Source organism: Polistes dominula, unplaced genomic scaffold, assembly GCF_049000335.1.
Source record: "Polistes dominula isolate Pdom_NZ unplaced genomic scaffold, Pdom_raw_medaka contig_20, whole genome shotgun sequence".
NCBI classification, from domain to species: Eukaryota; Metazoa; Arthropoda; class Insecta; order Hymenoptera; family Vespidae; genus Polistes; species Polistes dominula.
The window spans coordinates 4,771,112-4,793,326 of record NW_028301147.1 but is presented as its reverse complement, the minus strand read 5'-3'; the positions used below and the strand labels follow the sequence as shown (position 1 = coordinate 4,793,326).

Below are 22,215 nucleotides of genomic sequence, written 5' to 3'. Positions count from 1 at the left end.
GTTTATTTTTGAAATTGTATTTATTATTTTCAACTTAAATTTTCGATAAAACGTTTCTTTAATTTTCATTTATAAGTAATATTTAAATTTTATTAATATCAACAAGATAAATTAAATAACTATTTTTTTCTTTTCTTAATTCATGAGACATTTGATTTTAGTATAGAATAATACATTGTAATAATTTTTTTTCTTAAAATTGTTACACCTTAGTTGGTAAAAGTACAATGTTGTTGCGACCTCACTTTTCTCGCAATTAGATTAAAGCATTAAATTTTCATTACTTTCTTTTATTTTTGTTCGTTTCTTTCAATATTTGTTAATCAATTAATTGATTAATTTCTCTTTACATTTCGCATAAATGTTGAACAAATTGAAAGTATTAAAAAGTATTTCGATTTTAGATATCACGAAAACAAACCTAAGAAAGTTTATAACACGAATTGATTTAAATGCGATTTACGCGAGTAGTTTCTGGACGAATCGCATGGCAACTTTGAAAGCAATTTTCTCTCGATAAAACGAAATTCGTTGAGGACGCATGGCACGTCGAGAGATGCAACAAACCCCTCTTTTCAAATTCTTCGAGAATTAGCATAATTGCTCGATCGGTTTAAATTCTTGAGACAAGAAGATATTTCGATAACTCGAAAATATTTTCCACGTGAAAATACTTAGACTCGAATAAAGATAAACAAACAAATAACAAATATAAATGCAAATAAAAAAAAAGATTAGAAACATATAAATAAAATGTTATTAATAAAATTGTTGATTTGTTATAATATTAACAATATAATTGATCATCTATCTAAATACTTAATTAATGAATGAAATATAATATTACAATAATTTCGATAAAATAATAAATATTAATTTATTCGTAACTATTAAATATATTTTTAACAAATAAATAGAATTCGTATATAATACGAATACAATATATCTCAGAAAATTAAATTGAAAAATAAATTTAAAACGGATAAATGTATTCATTTCTATGGAAATTGTTTGAATTTTTGAAGCATTGGACGAACAAAGAAAAAGAGAAACAAAAAGAGATAGTGATATCAAATAGAGGGGATGAACCAACGAATATTGAACTATAGTCATGTCCCTGACCTACCCTTAGCAACCAACCAACATACAACTGGTACACCGATCGAAAAGTTTAGACAAGCTAGTACCAAGTTAAGATTAGATGATTAACCCTTAACATTTTGTGTATCCGCAAATTGCAACGGCACAAGCATGTACCATCCTAAAACGTATTTCTCTTTTTATCTCTCTCTTTCTCTTTCTCTTTCTCTCTAGGTCAACATCATTTCAGCCGTATCACCTAACATAAGATTTAATCAGAAACTCTCGTAAAACTTTATGTATATCACGAAGATGCTTTAATTTTATTTCCATTTTAATATTTTCATCAACAATATTTCTCACGAGTTATTTTCATTTGCAAAATATTCGTGAACAAAATAGAAATGATTATTTTTTTCTATTCTTAGTAATGCGAGAATGAATATTTTGGAAGGGAAAATTTTTAATTGTTTTTCAAAACGAATCAGAGTCCGGTATACGTATGCGTGTATGTATACGTGTACGTATGTATGTATATCCATACACGGTCGCTTAAATACATTGTTCTAAAGATTTTAATTAATTTCACTTTTTCGTGTGTCCAACGGATCGCTTGAGAAAGCTTTCAGAAAATATTCGTCACATTTTTAAGAAAGTATTAGAGCATGCATTAAATAATTATATTTTTTTTTGTTTTACACTCACCGTTCGAATGTTTCATTCATTTTCATCCTTCGTCGTCCAGATTGCATCATTTTCTGTCGCCTTTACCCTGCATTCGTTTAGGTGTCACCAAAAAATCACTGCATTATTGAATCACTTCACTTTTATTTCCCGCATTTTATAATTCACGGCATTAAATTTTCGTATTTGACGATTATAAACATAATTCATTGTGACTTTTTTCTTTTTCGCAGCACACGCCAATAAAGTAACTTCACTTTTTTTCATTTTAACCTAACAACGTTTTTCTTCTTACACATATAACTTTTAATATATTATTTATTTACCGTACCCGAGCGCGTAACCTGTTAGAATTCGCGTAAATACTTATAAAAGAAAGAAATGTAATAATTAATATTTAAATTGTAAAGTTTAATTACGATACGTCTTAACCGAACACCAAAACAAAAAAAAACTAACTTAATTCCACGAATTGACGTAGAGTCTGCATTAAAGCTTAATTTTGATTGATTATATCGATCGTGATTATCGTTGTTTCTAATAAAAATGTTGCTCGGTGTACGTCTGTTCGAAAACTGAGAAGAACGACGACTGAGAAGGGAAACTATGAGTAGGGGTTAATCTTATCGAAAGAACGACGGATTTTACGGTCGTTCAATATTTTGTTTTTATACACATAATATCTCACTTCTTGGCTGTGTGTTTACATTCGACTATTATCGTTTTTAATTTATTAAGAATCTCGTCGTCGTGTCGAATTATTTACACGTTGACCTTCTTGTTTACTGTACGTTTGGTATATTACGTTTTCATTTTCATACTCGTTGTCAGTCTATTTTGAACACCGAAAGATGTAAGAACGTTATTAGATACGTATAAAATTTATTTCACGGATAAGCGCGAGTATATCTGTGTGTGTGTGTATATGTTTGTGTGTGTTCTATTCCTATGCAGCAAGTGATATACATATATGCGCGAGTGTATGTACCGTTGTCAAGTGATATACAAATAACAGTGGATACTTGAATATGTCAACGTTAAATTGTATAATTCAGGTAAATCATGAAAAAACTCTAAATTTTATTATTTTTCATCCATCATAATTAAAAAGATTTAAATCATCATTACTTTTAATGAAACGTGTCTATTTTTGTTGTTGTTCCTGTATGAAATATGGATTACATCTTTATTGAAACGAATTCACTACTATAAATAATTGATAAGATATTAAAGTATGATATTAATATTTCATATGTTTTAATACATTCATTGTTTTCTATACATTATTATAATGTTGCATAAAATTTATTCTAGCCAACGTAAATCTTTAAATATTAATATTTTGTAAAATATTTATAACAAGATGTAATCTTAAATTTATGTAATAATAGGAACAATAACAAAAACATGTTCCATTAAAACCATGATTGTGCTTACATCGTAACTTCGTTCATTTTATCAAAAACATTATTTATTACTTTAAATGTTATTTTAGTTAAAGTTTTACTAAATTTAATATTTTACGTGATATAAGAGGAGGCAGATTATCCAAAACACCTTGTATATGAAGGATGATAACAAAAGGTCCAAAACTTAAAGGGCTTATAGAATTCGCTAATTTCCTATCAACATAGGTCCTAATTTTAATCCTTATTAGTACTATAAGCTCTTGAAGTTTCTTATCTTTTTTTTTATTATCCTAACTTTATCCTAATATTGGCAATTTCCTTAGTCTCAAATCTTTTGTTGCATATTTGATTTCTCTTTCATTTTTCTTTATCTTATCTTTTTTAATTTTTTCTAACCAATTTATAATCTTCCTTTCATTGTTTCCATTTATTATTTCTTATAAATAAATATCACTTTTTTAACTTCTCTACAGTTCCATGTTAAAATTTCTTTTCATAAAGAGAAAAAAAGAAAACGCATATATTTTTCATTTTGAGTAGAAACATTAAATTTGCCAGTAATTATTTAAAGTGCTAAGATTACTTTATTCCATCTTCTCATATTAAAATACATTAAAATTTATATTAGATAAAAAAAAAAACAGAGAAAGAGCTTTATGAATAGTATCATATGAAACTAGAATTCGATCAAATGCATTATTAGAGGTAGAAAGTCTACTCGTAGATTTACGCTTTACTTCGCATCTTGAAACACGTTCTACATATAACAACGAACAATGGAGTAAGGGGTTAAAGGTTAACTTTGCAAACCGCAACAATGGATATCCTGGACAAAGACTAGGGAAAGAGAAAGAGAGAGAGAGAGTGAGAAAGACATACAGACAGAGAGAAAGAGAGAAAAAGGAAAAGGGAATGAAGGATAGACACAACTATTAACAGCTCTGCCAACTCCAGATTAATTACTAACTAGCCAATTAAGAACTCTTCGTGTTACGTTTGCGAGAAATCGTAATGACTAAGCAACAACCATTTTAGTTATCGTAGATGACAACTTGTAAGCATTGATTCTCATCAATTTTTCTTTATTCTCGTTAAAACAACTCGATATTATATTAGCAGCTAATTCTCATTCGTTTTAATTACCTTCATGAAAGTATCACTAGATGCAATACAGGTGAATAAGTTTTATGTTCATGTCAAATTAAGTTGAAATTATGTATTGAAATAAACATTTTAACATTTTTTTCTTTTTTATAATTGAATGATTGATTTTTAAAGTAACGATATGAAAACGCTCGAAATGTTTTACTAATTATTTATGAAGATATTTATGAGTATTATGTGTTTGAAGTTTGTGAACAATTCTAAACAAATTGTTTGTTATTATATAGTCGATGAAAAATATAAGGAAACTTTTTAAAAATTATTTATTAAGAATTTATTATAATATTGAAATTTAATTATAAATTAAGTTATTTAATAATCTGTAAAATGTCTAAATTCAGAAGTTTTAAATAAATTCTTATTTTGAATTTATATCTGCTGCACTATAAAAGAACTTTTCTATTAATTTATCGTTCACTTCATAAAACGTATTATATTCATTTCTTCATACCTATTCAAAACTTCAGAGCCCATTATTATTAGTATAAAAAAGATTATTTAATTTCAAAAATATTAACATATTACAATTCTATGATTAATTGTATATTTCTGTCTCTCTCTCTCTCTCTCTCTCTCTCTTTCTCTCTTTTTCTGTTTCTATCTCTTTTTATATGACATTTGACGAACGAATGTTAATTATCGAAAAAGTATAGTTATTTTCTGAGGCATATCGACATCGAAAGTATTTTATTAATTGATACGTTCATTACACAGGATGATCTTGTTAGTAATTAGTCCAACTAGATTTATCCAAATATGAGTTTGTATACGTATACACACTTATGTATATTTGATATGTGAAGGTTGTATTAAACATGTAGAGTCACTCTATGTACACCAAAACTAAATTAAAAAAGTTCGTATAATCGTGTATTTTGTTTGACCTTCTTTTCGAGTCACACCTATTTATTTTATGCATATGTGTACGTGAATATGAATATTCTCTAGGAACTATATAACATTTAAAAAAAAAAACAGATTTTAATTGTAATCCATAGATTTTGTATATACAATATAAATTATTATAATCGATAAATTTGAAAATTTCATCACTTGTTTACTCCTTAAATATTAGAAATTATTAAAAAATTAAATATATATTTTATTTAATAATCATTAGATATTTCTTATCAGTAATATGATGATTATAATAATTACAACATTACTTTTAGAACTTAAACCTGACATGCATATTTTTATTCATGAAAATTTTAATAGTGAGCGTTCTAATATTTTCATAAACCGTTGTATATAGATATATATATACCTATATTAATTTTTACGTTTAATTTCAACCAGGAAAAAGCAATCGTGATTATGGGTTGCATTATTGTCAATGGATAGTATCCCTATCGCTTTGGTAAGAATATTTGATTAGATAATTTGAAAGAATCAGTGAAGAGAAAATATAATCGAAGTGGATAAATCGAAAATATCACAATTTAAATTGAAATCTCATTTATTTCTTTATTTTCGATTTTCTATCTACTTAATACTTATATGCATCTTTCTTGTATATATTCTCTACTCCTTTCCCCTACCCCTTTCCTTAAACTCATATTTTTAACTTTATCGTAGCAGTCTTTATTACTGTAACAGAAGCTGAGTAACTCCATTGTACAATCTTTATTATAGTACCAGTAGTAGTGTAAATTTCGTAGAGAAACGATAAACTACGCTGGCTTATAACACGCTTCGGAAAGTTTCTCTTGGAACATGAAGCAAGAGGATGAGGAATAAGAGGACAAGGAAGTAGAGAAGAACTTCGAACGTGTTTTTAAGCAAAGCCAGAGAATTAGGCTAATTTTCATGAGTCTGATATCGACTTTGCTTATAATGAAATTATTAAGGGGTTAAGGGGTAGTCAGAATTAAAAAAAAAATCTTTGTTTTTTTTTGTATTCTCTTGTAGTATGATGTTTCGAAAATATTCCCTGAAAATTTCGAATCAATTAAATGAATAGTTTCCTCATTAATTCGACAATTAGTGAGAGGATCTAAAACAATACTGCGCTAAGACGAAAACTTTAAATTCGTTTTTCTCGAAATTATGTTTTCGAAGATGGGGATAACTATAATTCAAGAACTATTCGATGGATTCGAATGAAATTTATGCAGCTTCTTAATAGCATAAAAAAGAAGTACTTATTTAAAGGGTTTTTGTTTTTGTTAAAAACTTTGATTTTTTTTTAACAAAGAACTATTGATTTTTTCCTTGATAATTCTTTGAAAAAAAAATTCAATTAATTAATAGATTTACTATTAAACTAAAGACTTTTCTTTGTTTCTTCTCACTTTTGTGAAAAGGAGTCCAACAAAAATGACAATAAATTCGTTCAGAATCAATTTTTTATTTTTGAAAATTTGTTGAAGTCAAGTTGAAGCATTATTAGATTTCTAATTAAATTAAATTACTATCTGAAAAAAAATTATTAAAAAATACTCATTTTTTCATGCCTCTGACTACACCTAATCCTATAAATTCTAAAAATTCTGTTTTTTTTTTTTTAAATATTTGCTTCAGCATCTTTTAACATAGCCATGGTTGAATTTTTTATATTTATGTCATGCATTTACTTGTTCAATCATTTATTTACCTATAGTTATTGAAATAGGAAAAATGAAAGAGAAAAAAAGAGAGAGAGAAAGAGTCAGAGAGATTTTACGATGTAATTAGTTATTAAATATGCTAGTGAAAGCGGAAAATAGAGTTTGCGAGGAAAAAGCAGCATGACTCCTCATTTTTAAGTCTCTTTTACCAGAAAATCAAAGTTAGAGAAAAAGAGAGGGAGTGAGTACAAGAGAGAAAAATAAAACAGAAGAGAGAGAGAGAGGAGGGAAGGAAAAAATATGTATATATATATATACATATTTGCATATAGAAAAATCTGTGAAAACCAGTGCATAGTCCGAGCATGATTCTAACATTACGAAAAGTTAAGAAGGATGTTACAGTAGGACGAGCACCAGGAGTCTCATAGAAACATAGAAAGAGGAAATAAATTACAATTGCCTGGAGGTTGCTTCAAGGATATCAGGTTTCTTCTTCCTACCAGAAATAATACTCGTAATATATCCATATATATATAATAAGTATTATAAAATAAAAAATAGAAAATTTGTAAGAAAGAAAATATTTTTCTTGAATAATTTTACAAAATAAATAAAAAAACAGAAATAAAAAAAGGAAAGAGAGAGAGAGTAAAGTACCAAAGTAACCTTTTTCTTTGTTGCAGTTATGTTTTATTTTTTATTGTTCTTTATTTGTTTTTTTTTTTTTTTTTTTTTTTTTTAATCCTCTGCCGACGTTGATCGAAGAGAAAACGACGCAGGTGTAACGAATTGACTGATTGACTGACTACAGGTTGCTTTTATTTATGAGATCAAGTATCGGAAATAAAAGATGAAATGGGTCAATTGTTCCATCGAGCATGGATGTGTAGCCAATAGCCAAGAGAAAACAATGATATAACTGTACATGCGTACTTGTCAAATAACGAGTAATAATACTCATCGACGCTAACGAAGCTCTCCAGCTTCATTAATTATATTCGCATCGTATTACCACATTGATGACTTCTCTCGAAAGACAATGTAGAAATTGTCGAGGTGAACCACATTTCCAAATGTTATCAAAACAGAGAAGAACATTCTATACTTATCTACAATCGATTTACGAAACCGTGATTATCGAATTGATATTAGAAATTTGTGATTTCTTGCTTGTAAATATTACGTTTTTAATTTGTAATAAAATATTGGGTTATGTTCGGGAAGTAATTTCGTTTTTTCTTGACACAATTTTGAAATTAGTTAATGCAAATTGGCAAATAACAACACGTAAAATCGTTGAGAATTTAAATTTATCAAATTTAACTATTTAAACCCACTCGAAAATCCTTAGTTTAACCTCGAAACAAAAATTGTCTTTATTTTCACAAAAATAAAACGAAATTACTTTCCGAACAACAATAAATTTGAATTTTTATAAATTTTGGATTAATTGTTCAATCACTTTTTATATAAGTGATACATATGTTATTTAAATACTTACGTATTTGCTTAAACATCGATTAAAAAATATTAATTTTGATGATTAATCAAAGAAACGATTAAAAAGAAAAGAGGCAATTTTACAAGGTGAAAATTTTACTCTAAGCAATGACGATTATTTCTCCGTAAGGATTATTATGTGAATTTCGAACGTTTCACGAAAGAACTCGCACAATACTCATGAAAAGAAGATTCGTGAAATCCCACAGGGTCGTTGGTCGGCCATTAATCCGAGGGTAAGACTTGTCCCATGGACTTTTATCCCTGGATTTTCAAGTGAGGGCAGGAAACTACAAAGACAATTTGTTTCTGAAGGGTTCAATCCGTTATAGTAAAGTAGTAGAGTACGATGGAAATGAAAAAAAAAAGTACGAAAAAGAGATTAAAAAAAATACAAAGTAAATGAAAAGAAAAAGAATGAAAGAAAATCACTTTTCAAAAGGTTACAATGACGTGGAAAAAAAGTCCCACGTAAATCTAGTTTACGATACTTCATTGAATTCGATTTTGATACTACTGCTTGAAGATTTAAATGCGTCGAGATTCACGCTGAATCGAATTTAAATGAAATCCTAGCGATTATTGCCGCCCGAAGGAGAACGGTAAAAGGTATACGTAGAAAAATGGATGACTGAGATAGAACGGTAATTTCATTCTCAAATTTACTTTCCCTCCAAGGAAATTCACATGACTTTCTCGAAACGATTCCAGTCGCATTATTTTCACGAACAGGAGTGGGTATCTACCTACTCGAAAAATGCACCTCATTTCTAAGGATTTTCTTATCCGTTCGATTTTATTTCCGAATAAAAGCAAACGTTATAGAAATGATATGAAAATTGTTATATTTGTCGATTTTTAAAATCAATGTAAAAATTGTATTTAAACTGTTGATTTAATCGTTGCAATTGATGATTGATTTTGTAATTAGTTACGTACTACTCTCGGTATGTTGAATATCTGGTGTGTATTCACATATTCGGGTTAATCAAACATAACTGATTTCGTTGATTCACTTGCACCTCAAAATATTGTATCTCTGTACAATACAATGTATATTCGATATCTTTCACTTTTCATTAATTTTCAAAAAGATTAAACAATATTGCAATACAGATAAGATACATTTTTTGTTATCATCAAAACTTATTTCTATTTTCTTTTCCTTTTATTTTTTTTTTAAGAATTATTTGGACACGAATTACTCATTTATGTTGAATTTTTTAAAATTTCAAATTGATAAAAGAAAACCAATCTAATGGAATTATTATACTTAAAATCATTTCTGTACGAATTGTTCACATGATACATTATATTAAAGTTTTATATGCATTATTTTTTACGGAGAAATAAATTTTAATATTCATTTTTATAACATAATATTGCGCTATTCGTTTCTTGCAAAATGGCAGACCCAATATTGGTTTACATTAGCTGACATGGTTTTCATTCTCGTCAATTATTGCTACTCTATTGGAACATTTTTAAATAATATCTTTAGCTTCGTTATTGCTTTCATTTCAAAAATCTGGAAAAAAAATATATAATACTTTATAAAAAGCAAATAAATTTTTTTTATTATTATTATTATTCGTACTGACTTTAGATTATTATCAATTGTTAATGATAAAAAATTACAATATATTAATTTAATCAATATTATAATAATATTCATATTTATTTTCATGACATACTGGAGTATCGATTACAGATAACACCGATTATAAGTTATTTTCACACAAGAAGCAGATAACAATCGACACGCATAGCACGTTATTTCAACGTATAAATCTTATTATTACTAGACACGACAAATAAATTGATCTCAAAAAAAAAAAGAAAAAATAGGCAAAAAAATAATAGAATTCTTTTAGATGTTTACAAAGGATTAAGGTAAATCGATTAACGAAACTTACAATTAGATAAACCTTAATCACAGTAAACATTTATTATGTCTTCTCAATCGTTGTGACAGTTAAAACCGAGAACATAGGGAAAGCATAACTAGTTTAGATAGTCAACAACGTCACTGGCAAGACAACAGAAGTCCCTACAACTAATTGGAATTAGTTGCTCGGCAGCACAGAATCCATTTTGACTTAATAGTCTTGGTCTTTACGCGCCTAACTTTCGCGATAACTTCTCACCCACGAGAGAATGACAAAATTAAAGAGAGAGCGAGAGAGAGAGAGAGAGAGAGTAACGTAAATAAAAATGAGAATAATTCTTGAAATCGTTCCTTGAATTATAATTAGTTAGATCGTGTTTATTAGATGTTATTCTCACGTGTATTCATATACAGAGTGACCAAACTTATATTATTTATTATTGAGGTCAACTATAGATGAAAAAAGTTCATATAAACTTATGTCCACCCTGTATATACATATATATAGATATATACTTATATATAGTGGTTGAATTGGTTCGAAAAATAACTTTTTTGAACTTTTATACATCGATTCTGACCGTAAAAGCTATGAATACTGAAATAATGTTATAACTGTTCTATCCATTAAAATTATTGGTTGGTATTTTGATGTTTCAAAATTGATGTTGTTATATCGGTGTCATATACTGGTTTTATTAATTATTATTTTGGGGTTCTTTATTGATTACCATTAGATTCAGGATATAAGGGATCTTTTTTGATATTAATAATAAAATAATAATCAAATAAATGAATAAAAAATGACGAAAATCAAACTATAATATAAACCGATACGAAATTAAAAAATAGTTATAGAACCCAATATAGAAACCATAAAATATCGATAAAATATTAAGAAATCGATATAAAAGTGAATCATTATATTTCTAGAAAAGTTATAACAATTTTTAAATGTTTCAAAATCCCGAAACTAATATTATATTATAACTTTTTTTTTACTCCTACTTATACATATATATTAATAAAAGGTACACTTAATTACTGGAAATTTTCTCTCTTAAGTAATAAATGATACTTCCCAACTTTTTATATTTTATTTTTCTCTCTCTCTCTTAAGGATCGTAATACTCTTTCATTTCTTATAAACACCTTAAGTCTTCCATAAAGTTAAGAGCATTAAATCGGATTAGTAAAAGATCAGCAGGAACGTGGACGAGTTTTGAAATTATGAACAACCGTTTGGCTTACTGTTTTCTCATTCACATAGTCTTGCAGAAATAGTTCCGAAAGAATTTCCTTTACATAATTCATTAAAATATTATTTAATATTAAGAAAGAAACTTAGTCAAGATTCGTAGAAGTACTTTTAAACGTAGCAATGTTAATTCCTCGAGTAAATATTTGGATGTTTTTGAAATAAAAAAAATACAAAACAGTTGTGTTAATTTTTTCATGGGAAAAAAGAAAAAGTATAAAAGAAAGAGAATGAGTTTATTTGCCACGACTTTATATAAACGTAGTCAAATATTTCCAAACATATTTTCAAAGGTATTAAAAGAAAATGTTGTAGTGTTAAAAAGACATCTGCAATATTTGTCGAGTGAATCAAAAGAAATTACAAATGGTGCATTGATTTTTATATAAGAAAAATATGTTTTTAAATGTTTTCTTTTTTTTGTATTTTATTTTTATTTTCACTTTTTTTTATCCCACTATATCTCTTATAAATCGTGACAAGCAATTACCCGAATAGATACACAAGTGTCGAAACAATATTTTGTTAAACTTGTAAAAATAAAAGTAAAATGATTTTTAAAATAAATAAATGAAATATCAAATAGCCAAAGCTTTTAAATGGAATCTTAGGCAAAGCCAATTTCGATCTTACTAATCGTAAAGCGTGCACTAAACCTACTGACGAAATTACATTGTAATTAGGTGGAAAACTGTATTACGCGCTTGGCTACCTAATGTACGGTTTATAACTATGTATGCATCACGCGTTATTACCTATTTGTAAGTGTGCGAGTATGGACATGCGTGCGTAATTCAAACGCATTCGTAGCATTAATATACATCTCCTATTAATAACCGCATCTATTAGCTTCGTGATAGATTAGAATATATAATAGAATGATTTTCATTAAAATGATATGATATCTGATGAATAATAAAAAACAAAAGATCAGGATAAAAATCATTAAAAACGAATTTGTTTAAACTCGTATTTTTTTTTTTTTTTTAATATTAACAATAACGAAGCTCTTTTAAAGAACATTATTTTCTTATAACAAATCTAAATATATATATATATATATATATATTTTTTTTTATCTTAATATTAATATAATACGTAGTCAATTTTATACTGTAATAATATTATGTTATACTGTAATTAATATAAAAAATAATAATTAATAAAAAATATTCATTTTATATTCTTTTACATTATAAAAATACAAAATAATAAATATATTTATTAGATACTATTTCAATAAAATAGATAAAAATAACTAATATGTATAAGCAGAGTCATTGTTTTTTATATTACTTTGCTATATCATTTATTCGTTTTAGATTTTAACGATAAAAAAAACACCGTTATATTCCACTTTAGAAATATTGAAATTCTCTTGATAAAACATAACGACATTAAAAGAATGATCAATCGAAATACATATCCATACATCTAATCCTTTTACACATCCATATTACGTTCTGATTTCGAATTCTGTTTTTAATTGTAAAACGCACTCGTATCAATCAACGAATAAGAGTCAAATAGTTTCTCTACTCATAAAATTTTTACGATTAAAAGCACTCGTTGGAATATTTTTTTCTTAAAGAAATAATCTAAATATATTTATATATAAATTTCTAAGTTATATAAGACTATAAAGAATTAACTTTATACATTTTTACATTTAAACGTTTACATTAAATTAAATAAAAATACAAATTGTACAAAATTATTCGTAAAATTCTAATTGCGAGAGAAAAACATTGTAATCCAATTGTGGTTAACAATCTTTTTTAACCATATTTCCATAACGGAATTATTAATGTAATTTTTTTGTTTGTTAATTTTTAATTTCACACATTCTACGTAAAAATTCAAAAATTCAAGTGTGAGATTAGGTCGGTAAAAAGAAATATCAACTTTGAAGGAACATTACACATTTCACCCTATCTTTGAAGGTTAATATTTGTCAGATAATATTCCAAAAGTTCAATCCTTTTTCTTCACTTCCAATAAATCTCTTATCTGTTTTTTTTTTCTTTTTTGGTTTCACATGGTTTCGAGATATGTGCAAGAGATAAAAAAAAAATGCTGAGAGAACTTTAGAATGTAACTTTTTCGTCTCGTGTTCAAAATGTAAGACGAAAAGAAGAAATCACTGCCAAAACTATTATTATTATTATTATTATTATTATTATTATTATTATTATTATTGTTATTACTATTATTATTATTATTATTATTATTAACGAAGAGTATCGAATACTCATTAAGCAAATGCACTTTCATCTTTTTCGATAGATGCCTTGAAAAGTTTTCTTCTCTCTCTCTCTCTCTCTCTCCCTTTCGTATTCTCTTTATTTTTCTTGACATCGTTCTTCTTCTTCTCCTTTACATCGTTCCGAGAATACATTTTTCAATCTTTTCGTGGCAACGGAATGTACTTGAGAACGTCGGGTCATCCATTGAACGTAATGTAACATGTTTCTAGTAAAACTAAAAACTAGAGAATTCTCATCTCGCGAAAAGTTTACAATTTGGTAGAATAGAACAACTACAACAACAACAAAATATAAGCAAGCGGTTAGCGAAGGAATGAGAAGTAAAGTATGATGCATATACAGATGAATGAAAGAAAAGAAAAAATATAGAAAAAAGCATCATTCAAATTAGCGACCTAGGACAATTTTTTGATTGCTATATCTCCTCCAACGGGAAGATAGTTTCTTACTTTCTCATCGAATACTTTTGAAGAAAAGGAAGAATGAGTAAAAGGGGAAAGTGGGTAGGGGGTAGTAGAAAAGAAAAAAAAAAGAAGACAGGTTCAATGGCGGAAGGATGGAGGGGGAAGGTGGATGGTGTTGGTGGTGGTGTGAGAAATACATTTCGTTGATGACCCGGGCTATCACTCGCAATACATTTTATGTGTGTCCTCATAATGTATTCATATCGTGCTTTTTGACGTGTATTAATTACGCATGACCTAGATTGTTTATTTACTTAACCGATAATGACTAATATTACGTAATGGAACGGATGAACCTAATCGATCACGACTGGTTCTCTCTCTCTCTCTCTCTCTCTCTCTTTCTTTCTCTCTTGCTCTCTTTCTTTCTCTGTCTATCTGTCTTTCTCTCTCTCTCTCTCTCTCTGTCTCTGTTTCTCTCTGGTTCTTTCTCTTTAAATATTCTGCACATGTTTCATCCCCCAAGAGATAAACTACAGGAAAAGAGACAAAAAATTTATATCGTTCGTAGGATAAATATTTTATTTTTTGTACGATGTTTGAAGGAACTGCAGCTTTTGCAATTTTGTTTGTTTCGGAATTTTAACGAATTTGCAATCCTTCCGGGAACTTGTTGATTGTTTTCTATTTATTTCGTTCTTTTTTGTTGAGAAAATTCCGCTACGTTTCTATCTGCTATTTTTTTCTTTGTATAGCTCGCAAAATCATCGTTCGTACTCTTTATTTGTTTCCCCGTGAAAAAATAATCGTTCGTTGTTTATAGATATATTTTTTTTTCCATGTCATCAAATTTTTCAATTCGTATATATTTCTGTATCTTTTGTGTATCTTCATAATTTTGCTAATATATTTTCTGCTTTTTTATTTGTCGGAAAAATAATTAAAAGATATTATAATCGTTTAATTTTAAATTAATGTAATTTCTTTTTTTTATGAAATATTATAATTAATTTAATACCAAGTTTCTTCTTTGAAAAGTTTAATATATAAAACTAATATATGATACGAATTAATAATTGTTAAGTTTTAGAAGAGATCGTTGAACGCTTGTTACACAATATCGTATATTTAATGAAAAAAATATTTTCCGTATAAATTTTGTAATATAATTCTTAGAATATATCAAAAATCTACTTCATCGTAGGAATAATCAAAAATGTGTGTAATGTAAACTATATATTTAATAACAATGCATTTATATCTGTATTTTTATTTATTAAACGAATATTTTATCGTCATACGACACGTATATCCCTGATTTATGTTAAATTAATTCTGCAATTAACGAAATTCATTGTTATTCTTTACAGCATTTTAAGCTCATAATTTTCATTTCAACTATAATAATTGTTTATCATTATAACCATTGAACGATAAATAAATGAATAATAATTTCGAACCAACGAAACGTCCCGTTTCCGTAGATCGTAAAACCTCGAATGACAATAATCATTCGTAACGAGTGGAGCGGCTAGTCTCGAAGATGGCGAATTTATCGGGACGCCTCATAAAAAAAAAGGGAAGAAATGGAAGGAAGAAATCGTGTTTCTTGCTAATAGCGGTACCCAATCACGTGCATAGTTCTATCCAGCTCGCGAGACATTTAATCGAAAAGGTAATCGCATTCCGGGTTCCTCGTAAACGGTTATCTCGATAGCATCGAGAATAGAGGCAGATTAATTTTCTCTCTCTTTCTCTCTTTCTCTTTCCCTTTCTCTTTCTCTTTCTCTTTTTCTCTCTTTCTCTTTCTCTTTTTCTCTCCCAATTTCTCTCTCTCTCTCTCTCTTTTTCTTTATGATTTCCTCGTACTTTTCTTTTTCATTTTCTTTTTTCAAATTTGATTTTGATCTTCTTCATGCGAGCCTCGATATAATCAATACACCAGAGATAATAAAAAAAAGAATATTTTCTACGTGATTGATTTATCTTCTTTATTGTATTATAATAATTTTCAAAATTACATTCGACCTTTTCATAATACGCACGATCGATAATTTAAATGGGATTTAATAATCGTCTAGTTTAATAAATCAATAACAAATATTTGTATTTATCTTATTTTCATTGTATATTAGGATTTTTTAATATAACGAATTTTGCTAAGATAGAGTTAGATAATTGGGAAAATTCAAATTATGATTCTGATCCATTTGCTTATAGTTTTATATCATTCTTAGGATAATCTTCAATGTTCTAGTTTTTCGATTAAATTGTTTCTATATTTTACGATTACAGTACTTATTAGTAAAAAAATTTGTATAAATATAATAAATACATTTGTTGATCTGTTACGCAATATTAAATACAATTTTTATTCTGGTTAATTGCACAATCTTGTTTAAAAAAAATAAAAATGGATACTTTAAAATTATCGAATAAAGCTAAGAAAAAAAAAGATCAATTATAAATATAGCAATTATATTATAAATATATTTGCTGTATTTTATTTGATTAGAAATATTATATTTATTTTTTATTTTATTTATGATGATTTATTCGTAGAAAAAAAAATTCACAAAAATCACTGTAGTTAGAAAACTCTAAATTGATCTGTTTTCGAAAAAGTTAATAGCATCTTATTTTTTCATATGTCACATATTTGTAATATCGTATTCTCATATCACTCAACTTGGATCATCGAATAAAAAAGAAAATTCATAACCGGTAATATCTATTATGAAAGAACATCGCATTGTTTTAATATCCTTTTCGCGATAAGATTACTCATTAAAAAGATCGGTCGTTTGTAGTAAGGGTGATCATAAAAACAAAGGTAACCTTTCTCAAAGATAAAAATTGAGTTAAAAATCACGAAAGACTACAGGAGTGAAAACAGTTTTGAAAATAAACTGGTTCAAACTGTTATACGAACCACTACTCGTTAGTAAAATCAATTAACTCCTCTCAATAAAGAAAAAGTAAAGAGAAAACTTTATTAAGTTAAAAAAAACATTATAATATAATTTATTATTTCATTGGCAATAAACATTTTTATCATTTAATATTGTTTATAAATGTATTAAGAGTTGAGATAATTGTTTTTGTCTGTGATTATTGGCACATGCATGCATGTCGGTTCTAACTGAAATAATAAAAAATACTGAAAAAAATGTTACAAATGTTCATCATCAGTTTCGGTTTTACAACACATTTACCGATGTTGTGTAAGCTCCATATTGGGTTTTATAACTGTTTCAGTTTTGTTTGAAACGAAACAGATACAATACCGTAAAGTTACAGAACTAGTATGCCACCAATGTTCTAAAAAATTGAAACCAAACTCAATATGGGGAAAGACCATAGAGTATCTGCATCTCTCTGTTCTGTATCAAATCAAACAATAACTGTTTTGTAACAATTATTTTTCAGTTCTGTATTGAACTTAACCGCAACCGATATGACACCGAAAAAAAGAACAATAGTTATAAAATTAATATTGAACCGATGTAATATCAATTTTAAGTAATCACAATCAAAATCGATGTAGAAAAAAAACTATAATACATATAACAATTAAACTGGATAAGTGTGGGTAGTACTGCAGTTAAAAATCTACGACTGTTTTAAAAAGCATATTTTAGATAGTCAATTAAAAATTTTCAACTCTATTTTTTTAAACAATCAATGTTTAATATTATTTTAATAAAAAACAAAAGTAAGATCTTAACATTTAATAAAAGTGTATTTTAATAAAATAAAAGTCAATTAATAAAATAACACCGTATACGTTTATTAATGCGAATTTACAAATACAAATTTGGATGGAAAAATAAATATAAATATAAAAAATAAAGTAAATGAAAAGTATAAATTGATAATTATTAAAAAGTTGTTAACTAACTCAAGTATCGATTAGTTACTCAAATTTTATTCGATCAAAAAAATAATTATATTCGATGAAGGTATTCGATATTTAAATTTAAACCGCAGTAATATCAAAAAATAACACTTATTCTATATAATATTTATAACATTTTATATTTTTAAATAATAATATATCAAAAGTCGAACCCGATATCATAACTGTTTTCAACTCTTGAGAAAGAGTAATAGAAAAAGAGACATAGATTGAGAGAAAGATAGAAATAGGAAGAAAGAGAAAGAGAGAGAAATAGAAAGATAGAGAGAGAGAGAGAGGGAAAGAGATACGTGGTAAAAAAAATATAAAACCAATCGGTCCGCAGGGATGTTTGGAGAATCGTGGCTCCCCTGGGAGGGCCGGAGGAGGAGCAGGAGGAGCAGGTGGTGGCGGAGGAGGAGGAGGAGGAAGCAGCAGCAGCAGCTCACGGGGTACCGGATGTGATTCAGGAGAGTCGCAGTCGCAGCCATCGCGTGGTAGTGGTGGTGGTGGTGGTGGTGGGCGTCATGGGGGTTCAGAAGGTTCTTCCTCAAAGGACGGTGATTTACTTTCGCATGCCGCTTCTGCATTACGTAGGCTCCACTTCAAATCCGCCGGTGGAAGTCGTAGCTGTCGTACGGTACCAAAGGTTGTGGTCATGGGTTCCAGTACAGCATCTGAAACCACGATCAACACTAGTACTGATAGCGCCAACACTATGGTCACTATGGTGAGACAATGTTTCCTTTTTTTTTCTTCCAATTTTATTATTAATATTAATCATTAAGTGATGTATTAATTTAATCAGAATTAATGAATCGTTTAAAATTATATAATAAAAATAATAATTATTATTATTTATTAGAATAATTATATATCATATATATATATTTTATATTATTATTATTATTTAGTTTTTTTCATTAATTTTCTATTTAATTTATTACTTATTTTATTATTATTATTATTATTATTATTATTATTATTATTATTATTATTATTATTATTATTATTTTGAATAATGTTAAGATTTTATTTGAAATTAATTAGAATAAATTTATCATTGAGTTCTAAAAGAATCGCAAAAATGTCCATTAAACATAACAGGACAATAACTTTAAACGTTTTATACCCACTTTTCTGTGTTTTATTGAATTCCTTATTTCATACTTTATGAAGTCTCGTTCTGAGAGTTTAAATTAACTATAGAAAAGATTCATTTCTCAATATTGCGCGTTTATAATAATTATTAGTTATATAAAATCTATATTCATGATTATTAACTCATTGTAAATTAACAGTAATTGATATAATTGATATCGATAATAATTATTATTAATAGTAATTATTATTGCTATAAGAGAACATTTAAAAAAGATAAATTAAGATAATTATCTAGTAATGAGATTTTCCTATCTATTCTACCTATATTACATTTATATCATATGTAATTTAAATGTAGATATACCTTACACCATAACGAATGATATCACAAATTCTCAGCTATTTCAAACCTTTTAAAAGCACGTTTCCATTCTCATAGGATTGTTTTCTAATTTAGTAGAACTTGTAAAATTCGATTAAAGAGTTTCATTAGAAAATCATAAATGGTTAAATTTAGCAAAGACATAATCCCTTCGAAAGGTGCAACCGGTTAAATTACAATTGGACCAATCTAGTACTTTCCAATAATTTTACTCATTTTGAAAGTTTTCTATTCCACGAAAAGAAAATAGGAAAATCTTGATAAATCTATTTTGATTTGATCGAGAAGAATTCAATTCTTATTTTCTATTTTAAATTCTAATTCCATTCTAAATTCCCATTGGATGATTTATGTTTAAAACGAATTTTTAATTGTCGCGTCGAATTTAGTTTTTACTACTTCCACTACTTAAAGTGCTGCCGAATCTACGATTAAGTGATTGCTAGACATTAATTATACTCTATCATTGTTCACAAATTTAAAAGAATTAAAAATAATTAAAAAATTGAAATTATTATTATTATTATTCTTTTTTTCAAATACAACATCATAACAATATACATGAGATTTCGCGAATGGAAATAGGACAATAGATTACTGTTCGCACGTTGCTACTATTATATATTATTTATTACGTATTATTATAAATCATTATAAATCAAAAATGATTATATTGTTTGAAATATTGATGCATTTATATGATACAACAATATCCATTATCGATGAAAATATCGATAAAGATTAATATTCATCGATTTTTTAATTTTTTTAATTATATTCCATCAACTCAGTCTATTTAAAAGTTTGTACAGAAAATAATTAGATAAAAAAAACATTATTTATAATTTTTTATGTGTAACATGTGTACACACAAAGAATTATTTAAAAAGAAATCGTTGCGATGATTAAATTAATTTTTTATTCAATTTTTTAATACATTTCTAAAGAAGTAAATTTGAACCAGTCAAAGAGAAAGTAAAAACGTGGTAATATTCTTTTGTAAAATGATTTATTAATAGAAATATTAGTCGTTGATTTAAATATGAGAACTCAAAGATCTTATCTTCGAATTTCTAAAGGACAAATTGGAACGAAAATGTCGTAAAGGAGTTTCTACATATGTTTCAAGTAATATTCAATGTTATGTAAAACTTTATTATTATGATCGTATAACTATTCAATCGATTTCTCTAAGAAACTTATTCCAAATGGTTGAAATTAATTTCTATGTTACATAGAAAATGATTTTCTAAGTTGACTGTGTCTAACCCACTAACTTAGTTTTCGTATTTCGAAAAGGGAGAAGATGGTTGAAGAGGAGATGAACAGGAAGTGAACTAATATGATGTAGAAATGTGGTCTGCGATTAAAGGGGCAAGTCACTGTAAGGTCATCAAATATAAGCTATTTTTATTAATTATTTCCATTTCTTATTGTAACAAATCAATACATTTGTAAAAAATACATATATAGTGAGGTTTTTTCAATAAAGTAGTGAGGTTTTTTCCGATAAGTCCGTAGGGTCTCGTCCGATAAGTCCGTAGGGTCTCGTCCGATAAGTCCGTGGGGTCTTGTCCGATAAGTCTGTAGGGTGTGTTTAATTAGGCCTCGTAGAAAAGTCTCGTAAACAAGCCTCGTTAAGAAGCCTCGTAATCGAGTTTCTTGTATTTACAAACTTTTCTATTTTATTGAAAAATTAGTATAAATTTCCTAAATACGCAAACATTATAATTAAAAAACATGTCTTTGGATATTTATAAAAAAAGTATTCTACAATGTTGTCTAATTCTTTTTCTCTCGTGTATCTTATAATCAATTTTTTTTTTTTTTTTGTAAAATTTTGCAGACAATACAATTATTTTAATCTATATATTTCATAATCATTAATAAGAATAATATTTACGAAATAAATAATTTAATAATAATTTTTCAATAAAATAGAACATTTTTAAATAGAAAAGAAATGACACGTATGGTAAAAAAAACATACCACGCACCTTCTTTGTTTATGTCGACCGTCGGTTTGTTTGGACCTTATACTTTTGTCGCATACCTACGTGCTTATCTCTGTTTATTCTTTTACCCTTCTATCGCTCCTACCTACAAACATTTCGAGTATCGAAAGAATATGTGTGTTTACGTTTTGTAGTATGCAGTCGCACTCAAACACACACATATACAACCAGGAGCGATAACTACGAAGCATAGCATAAAGAGGAAACCGAGAATAGGAAAAACTGTGTAGCTATATTCCGTCTCATTCCCTCGCAGTCTAAATCCTATGTTTGTCTCTTTTTTTTTCATTATTTAGTATGGCAACCGTTTCATAGCTTCGTTACATAGCTCCGTTTTCGTTTATTTACTTTTCAGATCACTCCCATTCTAAAGAAGTTTTCACTTCAAAAACTATAAAAACTCTATAAACTATTTCAAATAATATGGATGCACATGATAATTCAAAGACGTATATTCTAAATTACGAAAGAAAATGTATTTAATTTTGAAAAACTCTTAAATTACTTTCTTTCTCAGACACATTTACTTCCTTTATCTTATTTTCCCCTTCCCCTAATTTAACATCACACAATTTTTGCAAAGAAGAAGAAAAAAAAAGAAAAAACAGTT

The 22,215-nt window shown here is 27.3% G+C and overlaps 1 protein-coding gene across 11 annotated transcripts in view; it reads left to right on the top strand.

Moving 5' to 3' along the window:
• Nucleotides 1-22,215, top strand: part of LOC107074182 (uncharacterized) — a 134,398-nt gene that overhangs the window by 54,785 nt on the left and 57,398 nt on the right. For all 11 annotated transcript variants that reach the window (XM_015335374.2, XM_089177324.1, XM_015335371.2 and 8 more), the window contains 2 exons: nt 15,691-15,881; nt 18,451-18,834. In XM_015335374.2, coding sequence (XP_015190860.1) covers nt 15,750-15,881; nt 18,451-18,834 — 516 coding nt within the window. In that variant the 5' untranslated portion in view covers nt 15,691-15,749. The remainder of the gene's footprint in view (nt 1-15,690; nt 15,882-18,450; nt 18,835-22,215) is intronic.